Genomic DNA, 22845 nt, shown 5'->3' with positions numbered 1-22845 from the left:
TTTGCAATCTGCAAATCGATATCAGGGTGTAGTCATACATGCCTCATGCACGTCCCATATCAAATACATCATGCTGTAATATTGGAAAAGTTTTCGCGTTTTGAAGAACTGAGGCAATGGTAGGACGATGGTCTCATCAGTGGTACCTAGTCGAGAAGACACCCCTCCCCAAAATGACAGGGAGATGGACTCGATCACTCTACCTCCCGCGAGAGATATCATTCTCAAAATCCATGAAGTTATTGGAAAGGCAGTAGTCTGACTAAGGAATTTTTGGTCGGATATTTATCTCACGATTTGCTAAGTCTGTATCAGCAGCCGTTCGCTTGGATTGCGGTGACAATGCAATCGTAGGTGAGAACGGGCGGGCGGTTCGTCGTCAATTATGACCTCATAGGGTCTTCTTGTTCCAGGATTTTGTATGAATTCATGGCAAGGTCGCAAGATGGAATTGCCAGAAACTACGCCTCTGCGTGATTGAGGCGTTCATTCAGCCTCACATCAACATGTTTTACCGGTGAAACGGCGGCAGATGATATTGCTTGATGCATGCAGGATGGAGCTTGCAGGGAGCGAAGCTGTAGCCCAATCAAGTCGCAACGACGGTGGCGCAGAGAGCGGCATGGGGTCTATCTTTAGCACGGACGGCGCAACCACCAACACGCGGGCGGTCTTCACGCTCCACGGATCGCAACACGGCTCCAGGCGAGACCGAACACTTCCCCAGAAACCCTTCAGTCGTTCGCACTTTCACGACCTTAGATTCCTTTAGCCCTATTTCGTCCATCCAGCTCATCATTACTTCACCGAGTCAGCTTTCACTGCGGAGAAGGCAGCGAGAGATCCCTCAGCCGCGTCAGCTATCGTACACCCGGTACATCGTCTTACAACCACCCGCCTCATTACCTGCTCGAGTCTCGCTGAGAAACATACAAAGAAACGGTCGCACAAGGATTCATCAATTGCTAGAGGCTTCTGCGCTGCGGGTTCACAGCAGATGAAGTTGACCATCGTCCACGGCACATAGCTGTCGTCGCCATGTTGCTGCCAACTGATGCGGCGCAAAATGGTAGCCTCGTCGCGCGACAGGACAATGGCACGGGCAAAGTCACCACAGTCACCGCGGTAAGAGTGTGCACACTCTTTTATATCTCTTAAGCGCTGACCTCTTAGAAAGATCGTTGTGTCCATCGCGATCGCCGTATCCGTAGCCTTCCTCACATACCTCTGCCTCAAATCGATCCGCGTGCGCTACGAGAACCCGAAATATGTCCCGACACAATATCTCAAGGAACGCTGGAAACGCTGGACACCCACCGGACTCACCGGGAGCAAGGGAAACTATTCGTCTCAGCTGCAGGATCAAATGTTTGGACCTTCACTGCACAGGCGGAGCGAAAACCCTAGCGAGAGGGCAAGTGCGCAGATTGGTGATCCAGAGCGCGACGGCGGAGCTCAGGGCACTGTTGAGCGCAACACCAGCGTGCGGTCGGTCATGACTTTGCCTGCGTATTCGAAATCGGTCAGAGACAATGAACGCTCTTTAGCAAGGGAAGGCGAAAGAGGTGGTATTGATACAGTGGTGGAGGCGCCTGAGACTGCGGACGAAGAAGAAGCGCGACGGGAAGAGGAAATGGAGAGTCTATACCAGATAAGGGTGCAACGGCGACAAGAGATAGTAGACCGCGAAGCGAGGCGCGAGGCCAGGAGGGATGCAAGACAGCGCCAGGACTACACTGCACTGGCAGCGATGCGGCAGGAGAGCCTTCTCAGAGCCGAGCAGCGAAGAGCAGGAATTGGCACTGCAGCTGCCATGATTGCGGAACATCGGGCAAACCCTCAGGAGCGAAGAGTCAGCAGCGTCTCATACGCGGACCTTGGTGTGGCACGACACGACGGCACCAGACTGCGTGCAAACTCCTCAGACTCGGATCACAGGCCTTTGCTGGATTCCGCGGCTAGCATGTCAGAGAGCACGATCAGGCCCATGACTGGTGACTCGTTGAGCGTACATCAGAGAGGCCGATCAAGCAGCTCGGCTTTGTCTGTCATGACTGGCTCTGATATTTCAGATACGGAGATGGACCTACCTCCGTTTGGCCGTGCTGGAAATGATTTTGAAGTCGTGAACATGAGCAGGACGCACTCAAGGGACCCGTCGGGCTCACATACGCCTTTGGGAAACCGCAGTCGAACGAACAGCGCTGCTGGGCCATTGACCTTGGATACCGCGGACGTTGGCGAATCGAGGATTCCAGCATATCAGCCACCTGCCTACGACGAAGGATTCCAAGAGGCTCCCCCATACACCTCGCCTGTAGAGCAAGGAGTCACAAGCTTCCAGCGGCCACAAACCGCCGACCCCGAAAGCCAAAGACTTCAGCCCAGCGAGCCTGAAGGTCAGCGACCTGTCTCTGCCAGTGGTGCTCCTATGCTCCCAGCTATAGGACGACTGCCGAGTATACGTATGACCGAAGCTACACCTATCGAGCCACGAGGACCGTTGGAGTTCCCCCCGACAGTGCGGGAGAGCAACAATGAACAAGACCGGTAATTGGCAATGTTTTGAATAGTCACTTTGAGCGTTCTGGCGCAGCGTTGAATAATCACACATTTTTGTACAAAGCGTTGTAGCTCCAATGTTTTCGGATAACCGTATCATCGTCACTTCTCTCCCGACTCAACAATGTGGACCTGCCGTGCCCTGTGCTTCTTCAATCTTCCTGGTAGTCTTGACTTAGCCTTAGCCAACTAAGCCTTTGCTTCGCCGAATTAGTGGCAATAAGCCTTCACCCGTCTATACTCAAAAACTCGAGAATATTGGGCCCCTGCAATATCCACATTGACCAAGAACCCCCACGTGCAAGCCTGGTTGGCACCCAACTTCAGCCCCACCTGTGCCTGGAACTTCACACTTCCGCTCTTGACCCTCGCTTAAACGAACACCATATCAACGAGCACGAAAGTGGCCAGTGAGAGGCGATCAAGGATGCAGGCACGATGATTGCGCCGGCTTTCGGACCGCGAGCTGCTGCTAGGGATGAATGAGCTTTTCCGCCGCCTGCGAGGGCAGCGCGAGCATAAGTATGCGCCGATCGGCCAGGAGCGAGATGCCGGGGACGACTTCACTCCCTCTGGCACGTCAAGGAGCGTGAATATTTGGACGAAGAAACACATTGGGTTGCTCATTATGGTTGCTTCTCTGACTGCGGTTTTGGGCGTGCTGGGTATCGGGTGAGTTCGGGGACGAGAGAAACAAGCATATGGAATAGATGAGAACAGGTGCTAACCACGAGAGAAGCTCTCCGAACGGTCCTAAGGGCACGAAGTCTTGCGACACTGTTCTCAAGGGATACCAGTGCCAGCCAGAAATCTCGCACAACTTCGGCCAGTACTCGCCTTTTTACGCTGTGCCTTCGGACATCTCGGCGGATATTCCCAAAGGATGTAGCGTGTCCTTTGCTCAGATGCTCTCCAGACATGGAGCTCGTGATCCGACCGTAAGACGATCGTACCTCGAAATGTTATGAAGATGCCCCTTGCTGATATCGGTTCGCAGGCATCCAAAACCAAGCTGTACCAGGCTGTGATCGAGCAGCTTCACGCAAATGTCGAGGTGTTCGACGGCCAATACGCTTTCATTGGCGACTACGAGTACACGCTGGGTGCCGACGAGCTCACTCTCTTCGGTCAACAACAAATGGTCAACTCCGGCATCAAGTTCTACCAAAGATACGAGGCCCTCGCATCACAGGTGACTCCTTTCTTACGGTCTGCTGGTCAGTCACGTGTGGTGGAATCCGCACAGAACTGGACCCAGGGCTTCCATGCGGCAAAGGTCATTGACAGGCGTGCCAAGCCTCGTGGAGATTCAGCATACCCGTATGAGATTCTAGAGATTCCAGAAGATCTCGGCCTGAACAACACACTGAACCATGAGATCTGCACTGATTTCGAGGATGGCTGGTATGACGGTATCGCGGATGCAGCTCAGGCTGAATGGGCAGAGATCTTCGCAGCGCCGATCCGCGACCGCTTGAACGAGGACATGCCGGGTGCCAACCTGTCGACCATCCAGACTGTCTACATGATGGATCTTTGTCCATTCAATACCGTCGCCTCGGACATCGGAGCCATCAGTGATTTCTGTGCGTTGTTTAGCGAGGAGGAATGGCACCAATACAACTATTACATGACGCTAAACAAATTCTACGGCTACTCGCACGGCAACCCTCTCGGACCCACCCAGGGCGTCGGTTTCGCTAACGAGCTCATCGCTCGCATGACGAACAAGCCAGTCAACGATCACACCACCACCAACAGCACCCTCGACGGCAGCGAAACCACATTCCCTCTCGGCCGCAAACTGTACGCGGACTTCAGCCACGACAACGACATGACCGCAATCTTTGCCGCCCTCGGCCTCTACAACGGCACCGGCCTGCTGCCCAACAACACTATCGTCGAGGCAGAGGATGCAGGTGGCTACAGCGCCGCTTGGACCGCGTCATTTGCTTCCAGGGCCTATTTCGAGAAACTGCAGTGTCGCGGCGAGAAAGAGGAGCTCGTCCGCGTCATCGTCAACGACCGCGTGCAGCCGCTCGAGCAGTGTGGCGGCGACAGGCTGGGTCGCTGCAAGCTGAGCGCTTGGGTTGACAGCCTTGGGTTCGCGCGCTCTGGAGGGTTGTGGGATAGATGTTTTCTTTGATATCATGGTTTCATCCGCAGCTTAGTTGGCTAGCAAAGTTGGCCCTCGAAACCCGACAAGATAGAATGCGAATTTCATCTGTTGAATGCAGCTCCCTCAAACTCCTACTTTTGACAAGTGCAGGGCTTATTGCTGCCACGCGATCCGAGCGAAGCATATCCAATTTCTCGTGGACGACGATCTCCGTCTGAGCCTCCCAATTGTCAGTCAGGTGCCTCTTAACGACGGAGCAAGGCTTACATACACTCACAGGGTCGCGCACAAATTGAGAGGAAAGCCAAGGTAATGTCAACTTAGGATTCATATAGCGTACCGTAAAGAGGCCGTCTTTTTCTGACAACGCAAATATGCTCGCACTTTTCGAAACAATTTGACCGGAAAAAGTTGTTGTCCCCCGGATGTGTGCAACGGTGACCTTATTATGATCTGCCTGCTTCAACACCAAGGCCCAGCCTTGCAGCTGCAGACGCCACGGAAACTGTCTACCAATCGCTTACTTTTCTCGACTCCACCTACCTGCTGCTACGCGGCCGACGTGCGTGACTTGTCCTTCCGCGCCCTCCAGATTAGACACAACCACTTCCTCCATCATCTTTGCGAACAATTCAACCTGGCAAGCTTGGTGGACGGACCCACATGTCAGAGGGCTGCCCTGCAGAAGACTTCAAAGTCGACGGTACCCTCAAAATGTCAAGTAACGAAACTAGAGGCGTGTTCTCGGGACAAGCTGCGTCAGGTAACTCGCAACAGCATAACGGCAACAGTTTCAATACGAGCAACGGTACCACGAACAGTACGCACCCGAGTTTCTGGCTTGAAGCTATCATTTGTTGACTGGATCATTACACCAGATTACTATCTTGGCCCCTGGAATAGTCAACCTGAGTACAGCAGAGGCAACACGCCTCAGCCGCCCTCGCTGACTCCTCGAAACTCGTCGTCCCGATCTCAGGAGATCAAACCCGATGATGACCCCATACACCAGAAGCTCTTGAGAGCTGCTGCAGAAGGCCACAGTCGAGAAGGCATACAGTCTTTACTGGATCGCGGCGCGGACTGTAATACTCGAGATTCTCAGGACCTCACACCCCTCCATCATGCTGCATATAACGGCCACGCGCGTACAGTTGTTGCTCTCATAGAGGCACACGCAAACTCGAACGCGCAGCACTACGTGTACGGAACGCCACTGTGTCTCGCTGCAGCCAAGGGCTACGCAGACATTGTGCGGTCTCTCTTCGATTCTGGCGCTACCATTCACGGGGCTGCTGGGTATCTGGGATCTGTGATGCACTGTGCCTGCTTGAGTGGCAGCGTGGATGTGATAGATCAAGTCATTGCCCACGGTGGCCTTCTTACTGCACAAAGGACCAGTTGCGTCCGTATTTGGACGAACATGCGTGACCTCGATGGGACTTTGCTGGAGCGGATGCCGGTGCTAGACCGCAAAAGAACATATGTGTTTGCCTTTTCTTCCCCGGTTTTAGTCGCTGTCCTGAGCGACCATGCCAGCAGTCTGGCACGGTGCCTCGAGCTTGGGATCTCCAAAGATGAGAGGACGAAAGAGTGGAGGGATACGCCACCCCAACAGGCTCTACCTATTTTACCTTTGCCATATACCGTCTTCCGCTCCACTGGCGACACATTTCTATCCTGGGCCAGCGTATACTGCCGAGCAACAGCCGCTGAAACACTCATAGAAGCTGGCGCGGATATCGAAGCTTGCAATGATCAGGGAGAGAACGCGCTTCATCACGTCGCCAAAATGACCTGCGGAGACAGGAAGTGTGCCATGTTGAATCTAGTCGGATTCTTAGCTACACCATGGACCATGCAACAACGGGACAGGAAGGGCAGATGTGCCCTCCACGTCGCTGCGGCATGGAAAAATGTGATTGTTGCTAAACGACTGATTGAAGCCGGAAGCCCCGTCGATATCACGATACAGTCTCCTGATATAGAGAATGGAAGAACTGCGCTGCATACAGCTGCTATGACTGGTGATCTCGAAATGGCGGCACTGCTTATCAACAAACGCAGCAAAGCGTCTGTAAGGGATGCCCATGGCTGGCTTGCCTGCGACCTGGCTCGGGATAAGGGCCACAAAAGTGTTGAAAGCTTCGTCCTTGGGGCGATGAGAGGACAGCAGTCATCTTCAGTGCTGTCGAGGCAAAACAATTGAGGCTACAATCGAGGGTGGATCTATGCTCTCGAGGCAGGCCTCGAACTCATCCTAAACTCGAGAAGAGACCGCTGCAGATATTGCCTCTTATCATTTTGCGAAGTACTCAGGCTCCATCCTCCATCCTTGGGAGCGTAATCTAGTACGCTTGTGCTTACTCTGCAAGCGAGACTTCATGCGCCGATCTGGAGGGCGAAAACCCCTTCTATTGCAACCAGCAGATGGCAGTTAGGGGCCCTCAGAACCTGCGAGAAATCCTCAAAGCTCGATACATCAGCTGCGATAGCTTCTGATCGCGCCCTATTCGCCGGTAGACGTGTAGCCTCACTGATCGGCCATCTACCCAGGTCGTCAAAGCCCCCCAACAAGCTCTGTTCGCGTTGCAGCGCTGCCATCGGAAGATAAACTGACCGCTACAAGAGCTGAAAACGGCTGACGGCTTTTGGGCTCAAAGGTGAACATTGCACATCAAATGCTTACAGCTTTTGAGATTGCATTATCACGCAAAGGGACTTTACACGTCTGAGCCAGCTGCAATGATAGCTTTGATCTTCATAATAAAGATCTCAGGGCTCTTGTAGGTTCGAAAATCGATATGCGACTGATGACCTTCACCACTCATGGAACACAGACGCTCGAAGCCGTTACGGCCTAGATCTTCGAAGCCCGCCCCAAACACTAGTAGAATGACTGCATGCTTTCCACTATAACATACACCCTTAAAGTCGAAGTTCCTCCTTCGACACTACTTGCCGAAGTCTGGTGATGGTCAGCCCATCGAATCGGACGTGCTGACGTGGGATTGGATCTTGGTTTCAACAGAATGTACTGCCGAGGCGTCCAGCTGGCCAGCCTCAGCTGACTCTAACGGAGATTAGATGGCTCCATGGACTATTCAGCTCGCGCGCCTCCGGAATAGTGGAAGTCCAGAAGGCTGGCCCTAGCGAATAGACTTCAAGGAGCTCAAGAGGAGGATCAAGGTGCGGGGTCTCCGCGTGAACCGAGAGGTGGGGGCCGACTTTTGTGCACAGTGGAGATCTGTGGATATATAAATTGGGGCGTCAACAGTCAAACACCACGTAGCAACGGGAGCTTTCTGATTAGGTCGTGGAAGTACATCTAGAAAACAGACTTTGTTCGATAAATCAAACACATAAAGCATACCTCCATCAATCGAAGCCAACATGGTCAACGCCAAAGTCCAAGAAACCGTACAAAAGTCGCTGGACAGCGTTACGGGCGACAAGTCCACCGGCGTGGCGGGTCTGGTCTTCGTCGCCGTCGACAAAAACGGCGATGAAATCGTCGCCAGCGCGTCCGGCAAGCGAGGTTTGGAGTCCAAGGAAGACATGGACCTCAACACCGTCTTCTGGATCGCTTCGTGTACAAAGTTCCTTGCCGCCATTGCTTGCTTGCAGGCTGTCGAGCAGGGCAAGCTGAACCTGGATGACCACAAGCAGGTCTACAAACTATGTCCGGAACTGGAGAAGGTGCAAGTGCTGCAGGAGGATGGATCTCTGGTCGACAAGAAAAAGGACATCACGCTTAGGATGCTGCTCTCGCACACAGCCGGCTTCGGATATGAATTGTAAGCACGAGTCCTTTCAGATCTTTCCTTCCCCAGATTGAACCTGACTGACTTTCCGGATACCAGCTTCAGCTCCAAGCTGAGGGATTACGGCCGCCCCGTCGGCTTCGACGTCTTCCACGCCGACGAGCGCGACATCCTCCGCATGCCGCTCGTCAACCAGCCCGGTGAGAAGTGGGAATACGGCATCAACATCGACTGGGCCGGCATCGTCCTCGAGCGCGCGACAGGCTCCAAGCTCAACGACCTGATCCAGAAGGGCATCATCGAGCCCCTCGGCCTCAAGAACGTGACCATGTTCCCGTCGTCGGAGATGAAGAAGAACCTCGCGACGATGCACCAGCGCTGGCCCGGCGGCAGCGGTGCCAGCGAGGCGCGCGACCACGTCTACCGCGAACCGCTAGTCGCCGAAACGGACGCGCACAAGGCTGCGCTGTTCAACAGCGGTGGCGCAGGCGCTTTCGCGCAGCCGACGCAGTATGTGCAGGTGCTCGCGGCGATGCTGAATGATGGCAAGAGCCCCAAGACTGGCGCACAGATCCTCAAGCCGGAGACTGTAAACATGATGTGGGAGAACCAGATTCCGCAGCACCCTAACTTTGCGAGGGAGGGCTTGAGCTCCGCGAAGACGGAGCATTCCAACTCGGCGCCCGAGCTGTACCCGCAGGAAGGTGAGATGATATTGCGGTGACCGTAGAAAGCAAAACAAGCACGCTGACTTCGTCTTTCTATTAGGTAACCCGCCTCAAGGCTGGGGTCTCAGCATGTTCATCACACACGAGCCAGGTGAGTCCAAAAGATTTCGGACAACGAGTTGTACCAATTCTGATGCTAATTCGATCGTAGGTGTCACTGGTCGCGGTGCGAACACTGGCTGGTGGGCCGGCATTGCGAACCTGTTCTGGTGGTGTGACAGGGAAAAGGGTGTTGCTGGCATGATTGCCAGCCAAGTCATGCCCTTCGGTGACCCGCATGTCATGGGACAGTGGTTCGCCTGCGAGGGAGCTGTGTATGCGTCGCTAGCCGCTTAGAGTTTTGGCTGCCATGATCAATTGTTGGTCGGACGATGATATCCCAGATTGGCAGGCTTTGCGTTTTGATATCAGCGCCGTTTAAGTGTATCGCATCTCATTGAATCAAGCGGTCTTGCTGTGAATGGATGATAATGTAACATTCAAATGAACACTGTACATACCAGCCACTCCATGGGTATCATCGCAATCATTACAAGCAAAATCTTTTCAATCCAGACCCGAGAAGGAGAAGCTGTTTCCCTTCGCGGGGCCCTTGCCCCTCTTTCTCTTCTTCCTCTTCGATGACTTGTCCTCGTCGTCGCTGCTGTCGTACGCCTCCTCGCCAGCGTCGCTGTCGTCGTCAGAGCCAGCAGCAGGCCTTTTCTCTCCAACCTCGACGTCACTGTCTTCCTCCTCTTCATCTTCGCCAACCGTGCCCATCGGCTCCTGCCAGACCTTGACGATCGACCCACCACCACTGATCATCCGTCCACCCACATCAAAATCTAATCCAACGACACCCTCAATCTCATCGTGCTGTACCTCACCAATGACCTTCTTCTGCCCAAGCGTGACGAACCTGATCTTACCGTCTCCCAGCCCAACAGCAACCTTCTTGCCGAACCCACCAATACCAGCTGGAATCTCTCTCAAGCAATCCAATGTCTCTTTCTCCCTGCTGACAATGATACGCTCGTCTTGGTCGTCCCACTGGCCCTTCTCCCATAGCGTGATCACGCCGTCGCCGCCGCCCACCAAGGCCTTCTCATGTGTTGATCCGCGGCTCTTACGCGCAGGCAGATTGCTCATGTACACCGACGAAAGCAGGATTTCTTCCTGGTCCTCGCTCTTGACTAGCACGCCGCGACGCACATCGGTCAGCGCGAGCGTGGTGCCGCCCGTGGAGATCCATTGTTTGCTGAAGCCGGAAGTCGAGGTCTCGGACGCGGGCAGCGGGGAGAGCGAGGAGATGTAGTCGTTGTGCGGGTAGTGGGTGGAAGCTGGCTTGCCGGTCGTGAACGCCGTCTTGTTATCGACAATCGGGAGCGTCGGCGCCGGGTCGCGGAGGTCGTAGAGGTGCAAGGCGCCGGAGTCGGTTGCCAGCAGGAGGGTTTGCGGGTTGAGGGCGTGGATCACGGTCGGCGCGTCGACGTCTTCGGTCGAGGACTGAGGGATGGGAATGGCGAGCTTGCCGGTCACTCGGCCGGTTTCGCTGTCTGCGGCTTTGACGATACCGTCGGTGCCGGCGGAGTAGAGCTGTCGGCCGTCGACGCTGTAGGCGAGGGTGCGGCAGCTGCCCTGATGTCTCCTTGTGCGCCAGGCGGTGTCAACGACATCGGTACCATTGCTGCCTCTCCTTCCTCTGGAGCCTTCCTGTGTTTCTTCGTCGTCCACCGGCGGCAGCTTCAAGGTCGAGACATGCCCGCTGCTGAGACCCACAGCGATCAATGGCTCAGAAGGATGAACCACCTGGGTGAATAATTCCCCAGAGAGCGGGAGGGAACAGATTGATTCGAACATTGCTGGTGCAACTGATTGCAAGGCGCAACACAGCGATGCGCAAAGGCGTCGGCGATGGAAAAGGCGGACTTGGCGGAGGAATTTGTTCGAGCTTGCTGCGAGCTGACCTCGGAACTTCCTCTTTCGGAGCTCCCTGCAAAGTGACGTCCGCTCGACGATTGGCGGGTCGCCGCTCGGTGATGTGATGCGAGCATGCGTGTACTGCATCCATCGGGGGATAGATGTCGTCTCAACAATACTGGACACGTTCATCTGTAGATCGTTGTTCATAACTTGAGCTCGAAAGTTGTTCTTCTGATCAGGTAGGTACTACCTTGCACGTATTCCAATTGTTCTCGCCGCTTTCCCACTCCGTCCCGATGGTCATCAAGCGAGCGAAGCAGAAAGGCATCTCGTTCGGATGTACGTCTTTCAACATGCAATCACTTGTGATCGCTTACTTGTGTCGTCTTGCCTTCTAACCAAACCCAGACTGCGACACCAAGACTGGCCAACGCGTCTATCCGCCCAAGCCTCTCTCAGAGATGACCGACCTTCTTCCTGACCAGCTACCCCCGGAGAGAAAGCCAGCCTTCTATCCGACTAGTAGTGGCGGAGATGGTGTTGAGGTCCGTGTGACTTGCATACCGCCTCTGGCCCAAGCCACCCAGGTCGCCAAAGAGAAGACCGGCGTCAAGTTCGCTGTGCTACTCGAGACGACAAGCCCCAGTCTGGTCAGCGAGAACGAGCCTCAAGTATGCCTCTGGCACAATCACAATGGCCATTACGACTGGTCTGAATTGACACTCAAGCCGACGAGGAGCTTCGACGATGTCATGCTGGTCGGTCAGCCTATGGACCGCAGCGTCTCCCGCAACTGGTTTGAAGGCGAACTCAAGGGTGTACCTAAGGAAGCTCGTGCGATCAACTTCACGATAAAATTTCAAATTGCCACCGAAAATGGATGGCAATGGGTACGCGAAAGTACGGGTATTGCGGACGGAGAGCTTCACTATCAAGGCCAGCATTTCCAACACGACAAACCTCACGACCTGAAGCACTTCTTCTCCGGGATCAGCTCGGATATCCAGATCAAGAGTGCTATGCCTGAAACTGATAATACCCTTTTATATTCTTTGGAATGCCCTGTCGCACCAGCCAAAGACCAAGACTCCGGCTGGAGTCACCACCAAATTGGTAAGGCTAACCAGCTCAGCCGCTGGTTCAGTCTTGTCCGTCTTTGGAGTCCTTGGCTAGCACCTAGGCAGGGCAAGACGGAGTTTGTCATTGACAAAGACGGCGTGCTTGTGTCATTCCTGCGAACAGATGGAGTGCACGTTGTCTGCTTGGCCATCAGCGGGGTTGAAGACGTCTTGACCACGTTCTTCAATGACGACGAAGGCAACTTGATCATCAAAGGGCGCAATGATCGAACCGAAACGGGCACTAGCAGGGTCCTTGTTGCCGCTGCTGAGAGCTTTGAGGTCGCTAATTGTGCTGTCATGTATCACGCTCGCAAAGTCATTGCAAACAATGGCTCTACTGTTGCGCAAAAGGAAGTTGACGCACTCATGGATGAGAAGGTCCGTCCCGAATGGCTTGAGGAGTGGTACGATGGCCTCGCATACTGCACCTGGAACGGTCTTGGCCAAAACCTTACGTCAGACAAGATCTCAGAGGCTCTTGATGAGTTGTCCAAGAACAACATCAACATCACCAACCTCATCATCGACGACAACTGGCAGTCATTATCGCCAGGAGAAACTCAGTTTCAGCGTGCTTGGACTGACTTCGAGGCCAACAAAGAGGGCTTCCCAGAAGGTCTTAAGACCCTCACGACCAACATTCGCAAGCGTCATCCTAATGTCAACCACATCGCTGTGTGGCACGCTATTCTGGGCTATTGGGGCGGCGTCAGCCCTCAAGGATGGATCGCAGACAATTACAAAACAATCGAGGTCGAGAAGGAGCCAGGTGTCGCCGGCGGAAAGTTCACCGTCGTAGCACCAGAAGATTGCCAACGCATGTACAACGATTTCTACTCCTTCCTCTCCAGCGTAGGAATCGACAGCGCTAAAACCGACGCCCAATTCTTCCTGAGCATGCTCCTCCATGCTCCCGACCGCCGCAACATGATCACCCAATACCAAGACGCCTGGACGATCGCGCACCTCCGCCACTTCTCCTCACGCGCCATCAGCTGCATGTCCCAATCGCCCGAGCTCCTCTTCCACTCGCAGCTCCCACACAACAAACCCCGCCTCCTCGTCCGCAATAGCGACGACTTCTTCCCCGAAATCGAGGCCTCCCACGCCTGGCACATTTTCTGCAACGCCCACAACAGCCTCCTCACCCAGCATCTCAACGTCCTGCCCGATTGGGACATGTTCCAGACATCGCACCCCTGGGCTGCGTTCCACGCCGCCGCCCGTGCCGTCTCCGGCGGACCCATCTACTTCACCGACGCCCCGGGCAAACACGACCTGACGCTCCTCAACCAGCTCACGGCGCCTACCCCGCGCGGAAAGACCGTCATCCTGCGCCCCTCCACCATCGGCAAGACCACAGACCCTTACAACGAATACTCCGCCGCCGCCCTCCTCAAAATCACAACCTACACCGGCGCCGCGCGCACCGGCACCGCGATCCTGGGCGCCTTCAACGTCTCGCCCCACCCTCTCTCCGAGCTCGTCCCGCTCTCCTCGTTCCCCGGCACCGAGCACGGCTCCTACGTGATCTCCGCCTTCTCCACAGGCCAAATCTCCAAGCCCATGAGCCAAGAAAACACCACCACCACAACAACAACAACAAACCTCTCCTTCCTCTCCCTCCCCCCCGCCACCGCCGAAATCCTCACCGCCCACCCCCTCCACCCCTTCACCCACCCCCGCACCAAGAGCCCCATCTCCATCTCCCTCCTCGGCCTCCTGGGCAAAATGACCGGCGCCGCCGCCATCTCCTCCAGCAGCATCGCGCTCGAATCCAACGGGCGGATCCGCGCGAGCGTCTCGCTGAAAGCGCTCGGCGTGCTGGGCGTGTATGTCTCGGACCTCGAAGCGCGGAGCGTGGAGGAGGATTTCATGGTGATGATCTTTGGGAAGCCGGTGCCGGTCGGGTGCGTGAGGAAGAGTGGGGAGAGCGAGAAGGTGCTGGAGGTGGATGTTGAGGGGGCTTGGAGGGAGATGGGGGAGAGGGCGGGGTGGAGTAATGAGGTTGCGGTGGAGGTTTTTGTGGGGTGATTGGGGTGGTGTGGGGAGGAGGTGAAGAGGAGGGAGTGCTTGGAGTGGAGTTTATGCATGGGTTGGATCAATGGTTTGAATGATGGGAAACTTTTGGGGATGGAGAAGTGGAAAGTCAGATACATTCGGATTCAAGCGTACGAGCATGAGAAAGCCCTTTCCCTATCCCAATATTCATGGTCTCGTGAAAGATACAACCGAAGAGAGATCCCGCCCGTCCGCCCTTCGCCTTTACGCAGACTTCCCGCGGGCAGACTCAGGGAAGTTTGCGAATATTCACAACCGAAGAAGCGCATCCCTAAAAGAACGCCGTTGCCGCCCTGCCCGTTGTCCAAATTGCTTTCCTTTCGTTCTCTCAATGACCGTCTTGAGTGATTCGTCTGAGCCTTCGTTTTCTCGCTCGTGATCCGCTATGCGTCTAGACGTAGTACTGGCGGCGCCTGGAGTGGCTCCTGCCTCCCGAGCTGCGCGCGCGGGAATCGTCGCCGTAGCGCGACCGGCTGCCTCCGCGGCTGCTGGAGCGGCGGTGCCCATGGCGCGAGGTGTGGTATTCGCGCTTGACGACGACACGGTCGTCGTTGCGGTGGTTGCGGTGGACGAGGAGCGCGAGGAGCTGGGAGGAAGCCGTTAGCTAGCGATCGTCAAAGTGGAGCTTTGTGAAGTTCTTACGAATGTGACGAAGAAGGTCAGGATGAGAATGATGGACATGGCCCAGCTGGCCTTGAGCATCGCACAGTTCTTGCTGATGTTCACCGCCCACGGGCTGTCGCTCTGGCGGCCAAAGTAGCCGAATGGACCCAGGTCGACGTACAAGCTGCCGGCTGAGAAGCTCGAGCAGTCCGCGTCCGCGATGCCGCGGAGCGTGACGACGCCTCCGATCAGCGCGCCGACGAAGCCCAGGTCGATGAGGGCGACAAAGAAGGCGTCATGGCGCGCCCGCAGGTAATTGAATAACGTCGCAAACGTCCATGCCAGCGCTAACACCGATACTATGAAGAGCACGAGGATGAAGTTGGGCGTGAGCTGGTTGGACTCCACGTAGCCGTGTACGAACCACGACAGCATGCCCACCACGGGGACGAGGAGGATGATTTGGAAGATGCGCCAGCTCAGGAAGAGGAAGCCGGAGATAGCCATTGCTGCTGAGGGCGTTGGGGCGAGTGAAGGTGGTGGGTGGTGGTTAGTGAGGTGTTGCTGGGGTGGCTGTCGAGACTCGGAGGCAGAAAATCGCGAATGGCTTCGTCACTTCGCACGTCGATTGATGCGGTCGGATTAAGGATGATATGTGGTGCGACGGTGAAGGCCCAATGAGTTCCAGCCCAACAGGGAGCTCGGGTGCCTCGCGTGGGCGGATCGCACAGCAGTCCAGAGCCGTGGGTGAGGCTGGTACTTCTCAGACAATGGACGATCGCAGCGGGAGTTTCTACCCCGAGATTCAGCGACAGCGAGTGCAGACTTCTTCTGCTTCTGCAGCGGCTCGTCGACGACGGAAGCCTGCTTGAGCTGGTGTACGATGACGTCTGCGGTAAGCGCGGTTGAAGAGGGTAAACGTGTGCGGTGCGGTATGCGCGAGGGCAGGAACGGGACGCGGAGAAACGATGGAGAGGTTTGTACAAACAAGGAGGACGCAACGCGCAAGGGCAGATGTGCGGTCGGAGATTTTTTGACTTCACTCTATGATAAATCGCAGCGCTCTTCCCCGAAACAAGCGGCGTGCTGAGAAAGTGCGATGGCGGGGAGGGTCGAGTGAGGTGGCTGGCGATGGATGAAGCGCGGGCCAGCGAGGGTCCAGCACGAGGTGCGGCTGCGCGGCGGGCAGAGCTTGCCGAGCCGAACCAGCCTTTGCGCAGCAGAGAAACGCCCACGACGCCATCCTCCGCCCGTCCTGCAACGCACACCGCGCCCGCTTAGGCAAGGTGCGCTGTCACGCCTGGACGTCATTACCAGGGATAAGGCTGTCTGGGCCTGGATGCATGTCGCGCCCGGCTGCACGGATCGAGCCCAATGCAGTGAAACAAGATTCACGCCCAAGCGACTTTTCATCTTCCGCCAATTGTCGTCTGCCCTGCCGTCGGCAGCAATGATACCATATCAGGGAAGCAAAGCGCAGCACAGACATCACGACGATGTCTTCCGGCGGCGATGATGAACCGCCTTCGCCGTCAGCCTATCTCGAGGCGCCTTCTTCACAATCTTTAATCATTGACACTCAGCCATTCGCGTCGCAATCGGTCCAACATGGGGCCAAAGAACAGTCCGATGCAGAAGACGAAAGCTCTAGCGACGAGCGGGAGAATCGGTTCGTGGGCCCTGCGAGCACGTGGCGTTCCTGGACTAAGGACGAGCGGGCCCTGATCTCATCTCTCGATCAGGAACGAGCGAACGATCTCAGCGTCCACCTGTACAATGCGCATGCGCTGAAAGCCCAACTACGTGATGCTGATGTCGCATCGAAAGCGAGACCATGGCAAAGCAAACTCCACTGGATGAAGACCGGAGTCGATGGGAGCACTCCATGGCATCCCGACCAGCACTGGACTGCTTGGCCACTCCCGGCCGATGAAGTGCCTAGGAAGTCTGAAGCTTTTGGAAGAAATGGCTTCTTGGATGACGAGGATGGAGATACCTTGAAGATGCCTGCGCCGTGGAGGCCCGGCGCCGACTTACAGGACGAAATTCAGGCATTGATCCTACGCAGGGCGAAAGACCGCTTCCGAAGCCGCTCTTGGGGCACCGAGGAGCCCGATCGGGCATCTGCCGTGAGATCGCGGTCCATATCCATGATGGGTTCTAGTCCGCCTGTGGCTATAAAGTCTCGTCAATCCAGTGAGGCAAGCAGTGCGGACTCCGAGTCGTCAGAGTCTGAGCGTGAAATTCCAAATGTCGAAGAATCTAATAAACCCGATTTCATGGCAGACGACGAGGAAGCCAGCCGCTTGCTCAAGCAAACCGCTTGCCACATAGGCATGAAATTCGACGACATCTTGGTCGGCCTACACAAAAGCCGGGAGCACCATACATCGAGCTCTGCAGCCCAGTCAGACGCAGATACACGAAGTCGACCACGCAAGCGCAAGCGCCAGGCGACTATTGACGAGAAACCTGACCTTGAAGAGCACGCTCAGCACCAAGCCAGCCATCACACATTGGGGACCCGCGACTGGAGCGAAGTTTTAGGTATGGCATCGCTGATGGGATGGAACCCGGCTGTCATTGACCGTGCGGCCACGCGATGCGCAGCCTTATTCGGGGAATCCATGCTCTTCAGGACGATGCCGGAGACTGCTGCTGGAAGCGCCACTGACCGGCTTGCCGAGTACACTCCTGCTATGGTCCCGGACTTCGACATGTCTGATGATGCAGACGTCGCTGAGGAGCGGGATGGAGAACGTGATGTTGTTCAGCAGGAGGGACTGAATTGTCCGGAGGAATCTTGCCAACAGCACACCCGTTTCTACGAGAAACTATGGATGATACGCCAGCATTTGAAGCATACGCACAAGTATGATCAGGAGGCTCTTGACGCTTATTCTCGTTCGCATGCTTCTGGCGACGTCAAGAGCTCTATTGAGAAGACACATGAAGGGGAAAGGGTGCAGCCAGAAATCAAGCACACGCCTACCGCAGCAGTTGAAACGGATGGGTTCATGGAGTCTGTAGATGTGTCTTTGGGCAGAGGAGAGGATGCGCAAGACAGGAAAAGCCGAGGGCCTAAAAGGAAGTGAAAGGTGTGTAGAACTGCGAACCAAGTTTTCTGACCAATTACCTCGATGTACCCCGATGAGCAGACATGTGCGCGCGTATTCACTGATAAGAGACGCAATGCGCTTTCACTGGCCATTACACCGAATGCGACTCCTCACATTCACACATGCATGCACTTTGCGCGTGGCGCGCTTCAGAGTCCGAGCGCTCACTGGCTGCTCTGCACCTCCGTGTAACTTCACTTCACACGCTGTTGCCTGTGGAGAAAATCTCAATCCATGCATGTGACGCAGGTCGCGTGCGCCATTGGCCCGCCGTCGCACTTTTGCTCGAATAAATCACCTGCCTCCGCATCCACCTCGCACACGCCAAACATCCCAGGCACATCCAAACCCATCGACCCACATCCTCTCTTTCCACCATCCCACAACACCACAACTCAAACTCATCACAAACTACTTATCACGTAAGTCCAGAGAAACCAACGCATCTCTTCAACACCACCACTGACCAAAACCCTCCATCAGCATGACCACCTCCACTCCCTCCAAAATGGCCAAGAACGAACTCACCGCCCGCGAGCGCGAGCTCATGGCCTACGCCTGGCTCTGCTTCAGCGAGAAGCCAAAGGTACCACTCCCTCCCCTCCTCCACAATCCCTCCTCATCTTACTGACTCGGATGATCGAACAGCCCGATTACAAAAAACTCGCCGCCCTCGCCGGCATGAGCAACCACGTCTCGGCCTCCAACGCTTGGGCCAAGATTCAGAAGAAGATCCAGGCGCAGGCTGGCGACGTGCAGGCCTTGGGCTCGGGGTCGAATACGCCGGAGGCGCAGACGCCGAAGAAGATGACTTCGAAGGCGCTGACTCCGGTTGCTGGGAAGAAGCGTGGGAAGAAGGCTGCTGCTGCGGAGGCTGAGGATGGGGAGGAGGTCGAGGGCGATGGAGAGGAGAGCCCGGCGAAGAAGGCGAAGACGCCGAAGAAGGTTAAGGAGGAGCCGGTTGAGGATGGGGAGGATTGGGACGATTTTTTGGCCTGAGGTGGTTCTGGATCCTCTTGTTGGGCGCCATCGATAAGTGGCTCTGAGATAGGATTCTGCTGGAGTTGATGGACGGTGGCCTTCTTTTCTGTCGCCGGGACGACGGTTTCTGCTTGCTGCATGGCTCCCTTTGTCATGTGTCTTGGGCTGGCGTAAGGGCGCTTGAGTATTCACTTTGGCTACCTGTGTACTTACTCTGGCTGTCAATAGCTAGCTCCTCAAAAGCTTGCCTGCGATTCACATTCACATGTCTCACTTGAAGCCCAGACACCTCTCTTGCCCAGTCACGCAACTCAACTCTCCGACTCTCCCTCCCACTCACAAAATCCCTCACACCCACATTCCACAACCTAACATCCACCTCAAACTCACAATCGCCGCACATCAAATCAACCCACATACCTACCACACATCATCCACAACACCGTACCTTCGAACAAGCAAACAATGACGACCCTCACCACCCGCGAGACCGCCCTCCTCGCCGGCGCCATCGCCAGCTGCACCAAGTCGCCCGTCGAGATCGACTACGCGAAATTCGCCGCCCGCTTCGGCTTCAAGAACTCCAACAGCAGCAAGGCCTCCTGGCACGCGATCAAGAAGAAATTGGACCGCGTTGCTGCCGAGGGTGGTGAGTCTCTTCGTTTGTGTTGTTCGATGGGGCGCGGGCTAATGGTTTGAGCTTATAGATGCCGATGCTGCTGAGGAGGATCAAGCGGGGAAGAAGCGCAAGGGAAGTGAGGAGGACGTCGATGGGGAGGTCGATGAGCAGGGGGCGGAAGATATTGAGCCGGTGAAGAAGAAGGGTAAGAAGGGTGCGAAGAAGGGAAAGGGTGGTGCTAAGGCGAAGGTTGAGAGCGAGGAGGAGATTAATGATGCGGGCGATGGGGAGGGGGCGGAGAAGATTTGGTCGGTGAGCAAGATGACCGGTGGGAAGGCTCCGAAGAAGATGAAGGTTGAGAGCGAGGACGTTGACGAGTGAAGTTGTGGAGCGTTTGGGCAGATCAGCGTGGTTTGGGCTTGCTATTACACTAAGAGGTCTTTTCTTTTGTTCTTCTGATGGCTTGGTGTACCTCAATGTATGGGACGTGGAGTGAGCGGAGCGTATTTTGGACGTATGCGAGTGCAGGCAAGGCGTTTGACGCGTTTGGTTTGGAGTTTTCGGTTGCAATCAACTTTGGTTCAGTATGGTCTCTACATACGTGACGACTGACATCAAAGCTTGTACCATTGTGAGACCCGGGAAAGATGTCATGCAGGGAGCGAAGACGTCCGCCATACGTGGTTCGGCGAAGGAGGTTGAAAATTATGTGCCTTAGGCATCCAATTTGTCCTGGACTTCAACCTCACGGACAGACAACAAGTCGCTATATCAGCACGATCACGAACATGTCGCAGTGCCACGGAGGCATTTCCCTTGCTGAGTCGCCTTGTGATTCGTTGATTCGGCTGCCCTTAGATTCTACGAACAACAATGGCGTGAACCCATCCGCTCTTTAAGGCAAATGGAAGCCTGCATTCTATGAACCTACCCGAGGGCCGGCGATTGACGGTGTACAAACTACTTGCTCGTCCTATGAGGTAGTATCGACCCTCAATATATGCGGAATGCTGAAAAATAGATAGGGCTGAAACCTTTTGGAATCGAACATATCACTGTAGGCTGTGTGTTTGACAGAGTAAACGCGTTCAACTGCCCTCGAGGATATGATGTACGACCACAAGCCTTGTAGTTTCTGTCATTCCAAATTCAATATTTTTTCATCAACACATCGACTCAGCTCAACAGCTCCCTTGCCACCTCCGGAGAATTAATAAACGCCATACCCTCCCTCCGATACGTATCATCCTCAAGATAACTCCCGGACGCATTCAGCACCATATTCACCGGCTTCTCCAAATCATACTTCGGCCACCACGGCAACATCCCCTCGCCCCTCTCAGTCCCATTCCCCTTCGGATTCGGATCCAAATCCCACACGAACCGCACATACGCCTCCCCCACCGCCCTCGCCAACCTCACATGGCTATCAAACTCCGGCGCCGGCCCCAGCAGCCCCGAGATGTTTTGGAAGCTGAACGCGACGTTATCGAAATGCTGCACGCCCTCGATCTCCGTCCTGTTCCACAGCTGCTGCTCGAATCGGTAGCTGTACACTGGCTGACCCGCGTGGGTGAACAGCTCGCACATTTTGCGTCGGCCCGCGATCATCACGAGGTCGCCGCCGATGGTCGCGCCGCGCCGCCACTGAGAGCCGCGGTCGAGATCCGCGAAGCGCGAGCAGTTCTTTATCTCGTACGGCGGGGCAACGCAGGGATCGTCGGGGTAGAGGTCGAGGAGGCGGTTGATGGTAGGCGGGGAGAGCGAATACGAGCGCCAGAAGGCGAACGCGTCCGCGAGCGCCTTCCCATACTCCGGCTTCGGCGTCGTAGGGCGGAAATTAATCCCTTCATCAGTATTATGCCCCGTCAACATCGGAACCGACACAAACTTCCCCTCCCCCATCAACTGGCTCGGATAACCCTCCAAGAACTCCCCATCAACAAGCGGATTCCACACCTGGCTCGGCCTCGCCTCAAACAACTCCTCCTGGCTCAACCCCCTCAAGCACCCCAGCTGATCCTCCACCCCCTCCCAGCACCCAACAGCCCTCGTCAAATTCTCCACCGCGCCAGCATAATACGGCAAGCTCTGCACCTGCGCCCCCGTCGGCCCCCCACTCTCCAAAATCGCCCCCCTAAAAAGCCCCTCGTCCCTGCCCCCGTACCCAAACATCTGGTACGCGACGCTCTGCGCGCCCGCGCTCTCGCCCCAGACCACCACCCGCCCCGCATCGCCCCCGAACGCCCCAATGTTCTCCCGCACCCACCGCAGCGCCAGCCGCTGGTCCAGCAGGCCCGCGTTGCTCGAGCCTTCGGCGAGGAGCTGAGGCGTCTGCAGGAACCCCCACATGCCCAGGCGGTAATTCATCGCGACCGCGATCACTGGCCTGCCCATGTCCTGGCTGACCCTGACGATGCCCGAGAGGTTGTACTGCGGGTCCGCGACGGAGCCGGCGTACAAGCCGCCGCCGTAGATCCAGACGAGCACGGGCAGGGGCTCGGAGTGGTTGCCGGAGGGCCGCACGACGTTGAGGCTCAGGCAGTCCTCGGACGTGTTGAAGGCGCCGCGGTACTGCATGCAGCTGTAGCCTTGGGCTGTGGCGGCGCGGACGCCGGGGAAGGAGGCGTTGAGGGGTTGGGGGTGGGCGAAGCGGAGGGCGCCCGTGGGGGGTTGGGCGTAGGGGAGGCCGAGGAAGGCGTCTTGGGACCATTGGGGGAGGTGGAGGCCTTGGTAGGTGCCGTTGAGAGTTTTCGCGGTTGGAGCGTGGTGGGTGGGGGAGGCGGTGGTGGGGGTTGTGAGGGCCAATGCCCAGAGGAGGGAGGGGAGGAGCATTGTGGTGGAGGTTTTGGATGGGTGATAGGTGCCAGGACGATGGACAGACGGACGAACGAACGAACGATCAACCGATCGGAGCAGAAACACTTTCGAAAAGAAAGCGATCAAGAGAGACCGAGAAAGCGGCCTCAATACAACGTTATATCTCCCACCACCACCAAACCGATCCACCCACGACGACCATCCTCAAACCTGATTGGAGGATAAACCCTGGACTTCGCATCTTCACGCTTCGAAGTGAATTAATTGCGGGGCCCCAGAGCAAATCCCCCGCCTTTGAAAGTAGTGGGTCTTCATCAATGATATTTTGTGAACTAAACATGAGCGGCGAGTTTTCTATTTGGTCCGCTCTCGGGATATGGCTTGGCCATTTCTGCTTCGTGACGTCGGTATGCAGGAGGGCTTCGCGGTGGGATGAGGCGAGGTTG

General features: G+C 55.9%; 11 protein-coding genes across 11 annotated transcripts; 8 read left to right on the top strand and 3 right to left on the bottom strand.

The window, feature by feature from the left end:
* Nucleotides 1–483: 483 nt before the first annotated feature.
* On the top strand, nt 484–2554 carry WHR41_08135 (uncharacterized protein; the record flags this gene model as incomplete). Its single annotated transcript, XM_069376739.1, has 3 exons — nt 484–874; nt 938–1125; nt 1178–2554. The coding sequence occupies exons 2-3, from the start codon at nt 1039–1041 to the stop codon at nt 2552–2554; spliced, it is 1464 nt and encodes a 487-aa protein (XP_069227141.1). The 5' UTR covers nt 484–874; nt 938–1038.
* Nucleotides 2555–2919: 365 nt separating this feature from the next.
* On the top strand, nt 2920–4798 carry WHR41_08134 (uncharacterized protein). Its single transcript, XM_069376738.1, has 3 exons — nt 2920–3234; nt 3302–3500; nt 3560–4798. Exons 1-3 carry the CDS (start codon nt 3041–3043, stop codon nt 4706–4708), a joined length of 1542 nt encoding a protein of 513 aa, XP_069227168.1. The 5' UTR covers nt 2920–3040; the 3' UTR covers nt 4709–4798.
* A 546-nt stretch (nt 4799–5344) lies between these two features.
* WHR41_08133 (uncharacterized protein) lies at nt 5345–6890 on the top strand (the record flags this gene model as incomplete). Its single annotated transcript, XM_069376737.1, has 2 exons — nt 5345–5501; nt 5560–6890. 2 exons carry the CDS (start codon nt 5345–5347, stop codon nt 6888–6890), a joined length of 1488 nt encoding a protein of 495 aa, XP_069227170.1.
* A 1069-nt stretch (nt 6891–7959) lies between these two features.
* Nucleotides 7960–9679, top strand: WHR41_08132 (uncharacterized protein). The gene is made up of 4 exons (XM_069376736.1): nt 7960–8478; nt 8545–9149; nt 9214–9264; nt 9325–9679. Exons 1-4 carry the CDS (start codon nt 8075–8077, stop codon nt 9507–9509), a joined length of 1245 nt encoding a protein of 414 aa, XP_069227169.1. The 5' UTR covers nt 7960–8074; the 3' UTR covers nt 9510–9679.
* A 40-nt stretch (nt 9680–9719) lies between these two features.
* WHR41_08131 (uncharacterized protein) lies at nt 9720–11012 on the bottom strand (the record flags this gene model as incomplete). The annotated part of the gene is made up of 1 exon (XM_069376735.1): nt 9720–11012. The coding sequence occupies one exon, from the start codon at nt 11010–11012 to the stop codon at nt 9720–9722; it is 1293 nt and encodes a 430-aa protein (XP_069227172.1).
* Nucleotides 11013–11195: 183 nt separating this feature from the next.
* Nucleotides 11196–14230, top strand: WHR41_08130 (uncharacterized protein; the record flags this gene model as incomplete). Its single annotated transcript, XM_069376734.1, has 2 exons — nt 11196–11414; nt 11484–14230. The coding sequence occupies exons 1-2, from the start codon at nt 11372–11374 to the stop codon at nt 14228–14230; spliced, it is 2790 nt and encodes a 929-aa protein (XP_069227171.1). The 5' UTR covers nt 11196–11371.
* Nucleotides 14231–14321: 91 nt separating this feature from the next.
* Nucleotides 14322–15978, bottom strand: WHR41_08129 (uncharacterized protein). Its single transcript, XM_069376733.1, has 2 exons — nt 14900–15978; nt 14322–14843 (listed from the first exon to the last, which is right to left on the bottom strand). Exons 1-2 carry the CDS (start codon nt 15365–15367, stop codon nt 14649–14651), a joined length of 663 nt encoding a protein of 220 aa, XP_069227139.1. The 5' UTR covers nt 15368–15978; the 3' UTR covers nt 14322–14648.
* A 378-nt stretch (nt 15979–16356) lies between these two features.
* On the top strand, nt 16357–17955 carry WHR41_08128 (uncharacterized protein; the record flags this gene model as incomplete). Its single annotated transcript, XM_069376732.1, has 1 exon — nt 16357–17955. One exon carries the CDS (start codon nt 16357–16359, stop codon nt 17953–17955), a length of 1599 nt encoding a protein of 532 aa, XP_069227140.1.
* A 532-nt stretch (nt 17956–18487) lies between these two features.
* On the top strand, nt 18488–18978 carry WHR41_08127 (uncharacterized protein; the record flags this gene model as incomplete). The annotated part of the gene is made up of 2 exons (XM_069376731.1): nt 18488–18565; nt 18628–18978. The coding sequence occupies 2 exons, from the start codon at nt 18488–18490 to the stop codon at nt 18976–18978; spliced, it is 429 nt and encodes a 142-aa protein (XP_069227135.1).
* Nucleotides 18979–19425: 447 nt separating this feature from the next.
* WHR41_08126 (uncharacterized protein) lies at nt 19426–19960 on the top strand (the record flags this gene model as incomplete). The annotated part of the gene is made up of 2 exons (XM_069376730.1): nt 19426–19609; nt 19668–19960. 2 exons carry the CDS (start codon nt 19426–19428, stop codon nt 19958–19960), a joined length of 477 nt encoding a protein of 158 aa, XP_069227136.1.
* Nucleotides 19961–20755: 795 nt separating this feature from the next.
* Nucleotides 20756–22414, bottom strand: WHR41_08125 (uncharacterized protein; the record flags this gene model as incomplete). The annotated part of the gene is made up of 1 exon (XM_069376729.1): nt 20756–22414. One exon carries the CDS (start codon nt 22412–22414, stop codon nt 20756–20758), a length of 1659 nt encoding a protein of 552 aa, XP_069227178.1.
* Nucleotides 22415–22845: the final 431 nt, after the last annotated feature.

This window comes from Cladosporium halotolerans, assembly GCF_011745625.1.
Source record: "Cladosporium halotolerans strain TM138-S3 chromosome Unknown Sca29, whole genome shotgun sequence".
NCBI classification, from domain to species: Eukaryota; Fungi; Ascomycota; class Dothideomycetes; order Cladosporiales; family Cladosporiaceae; genus Cladosporium; species Cladosporium halotolerans.
This window is presented reverse-complemented; position numbering and strand designations above follow the sequence as displayed.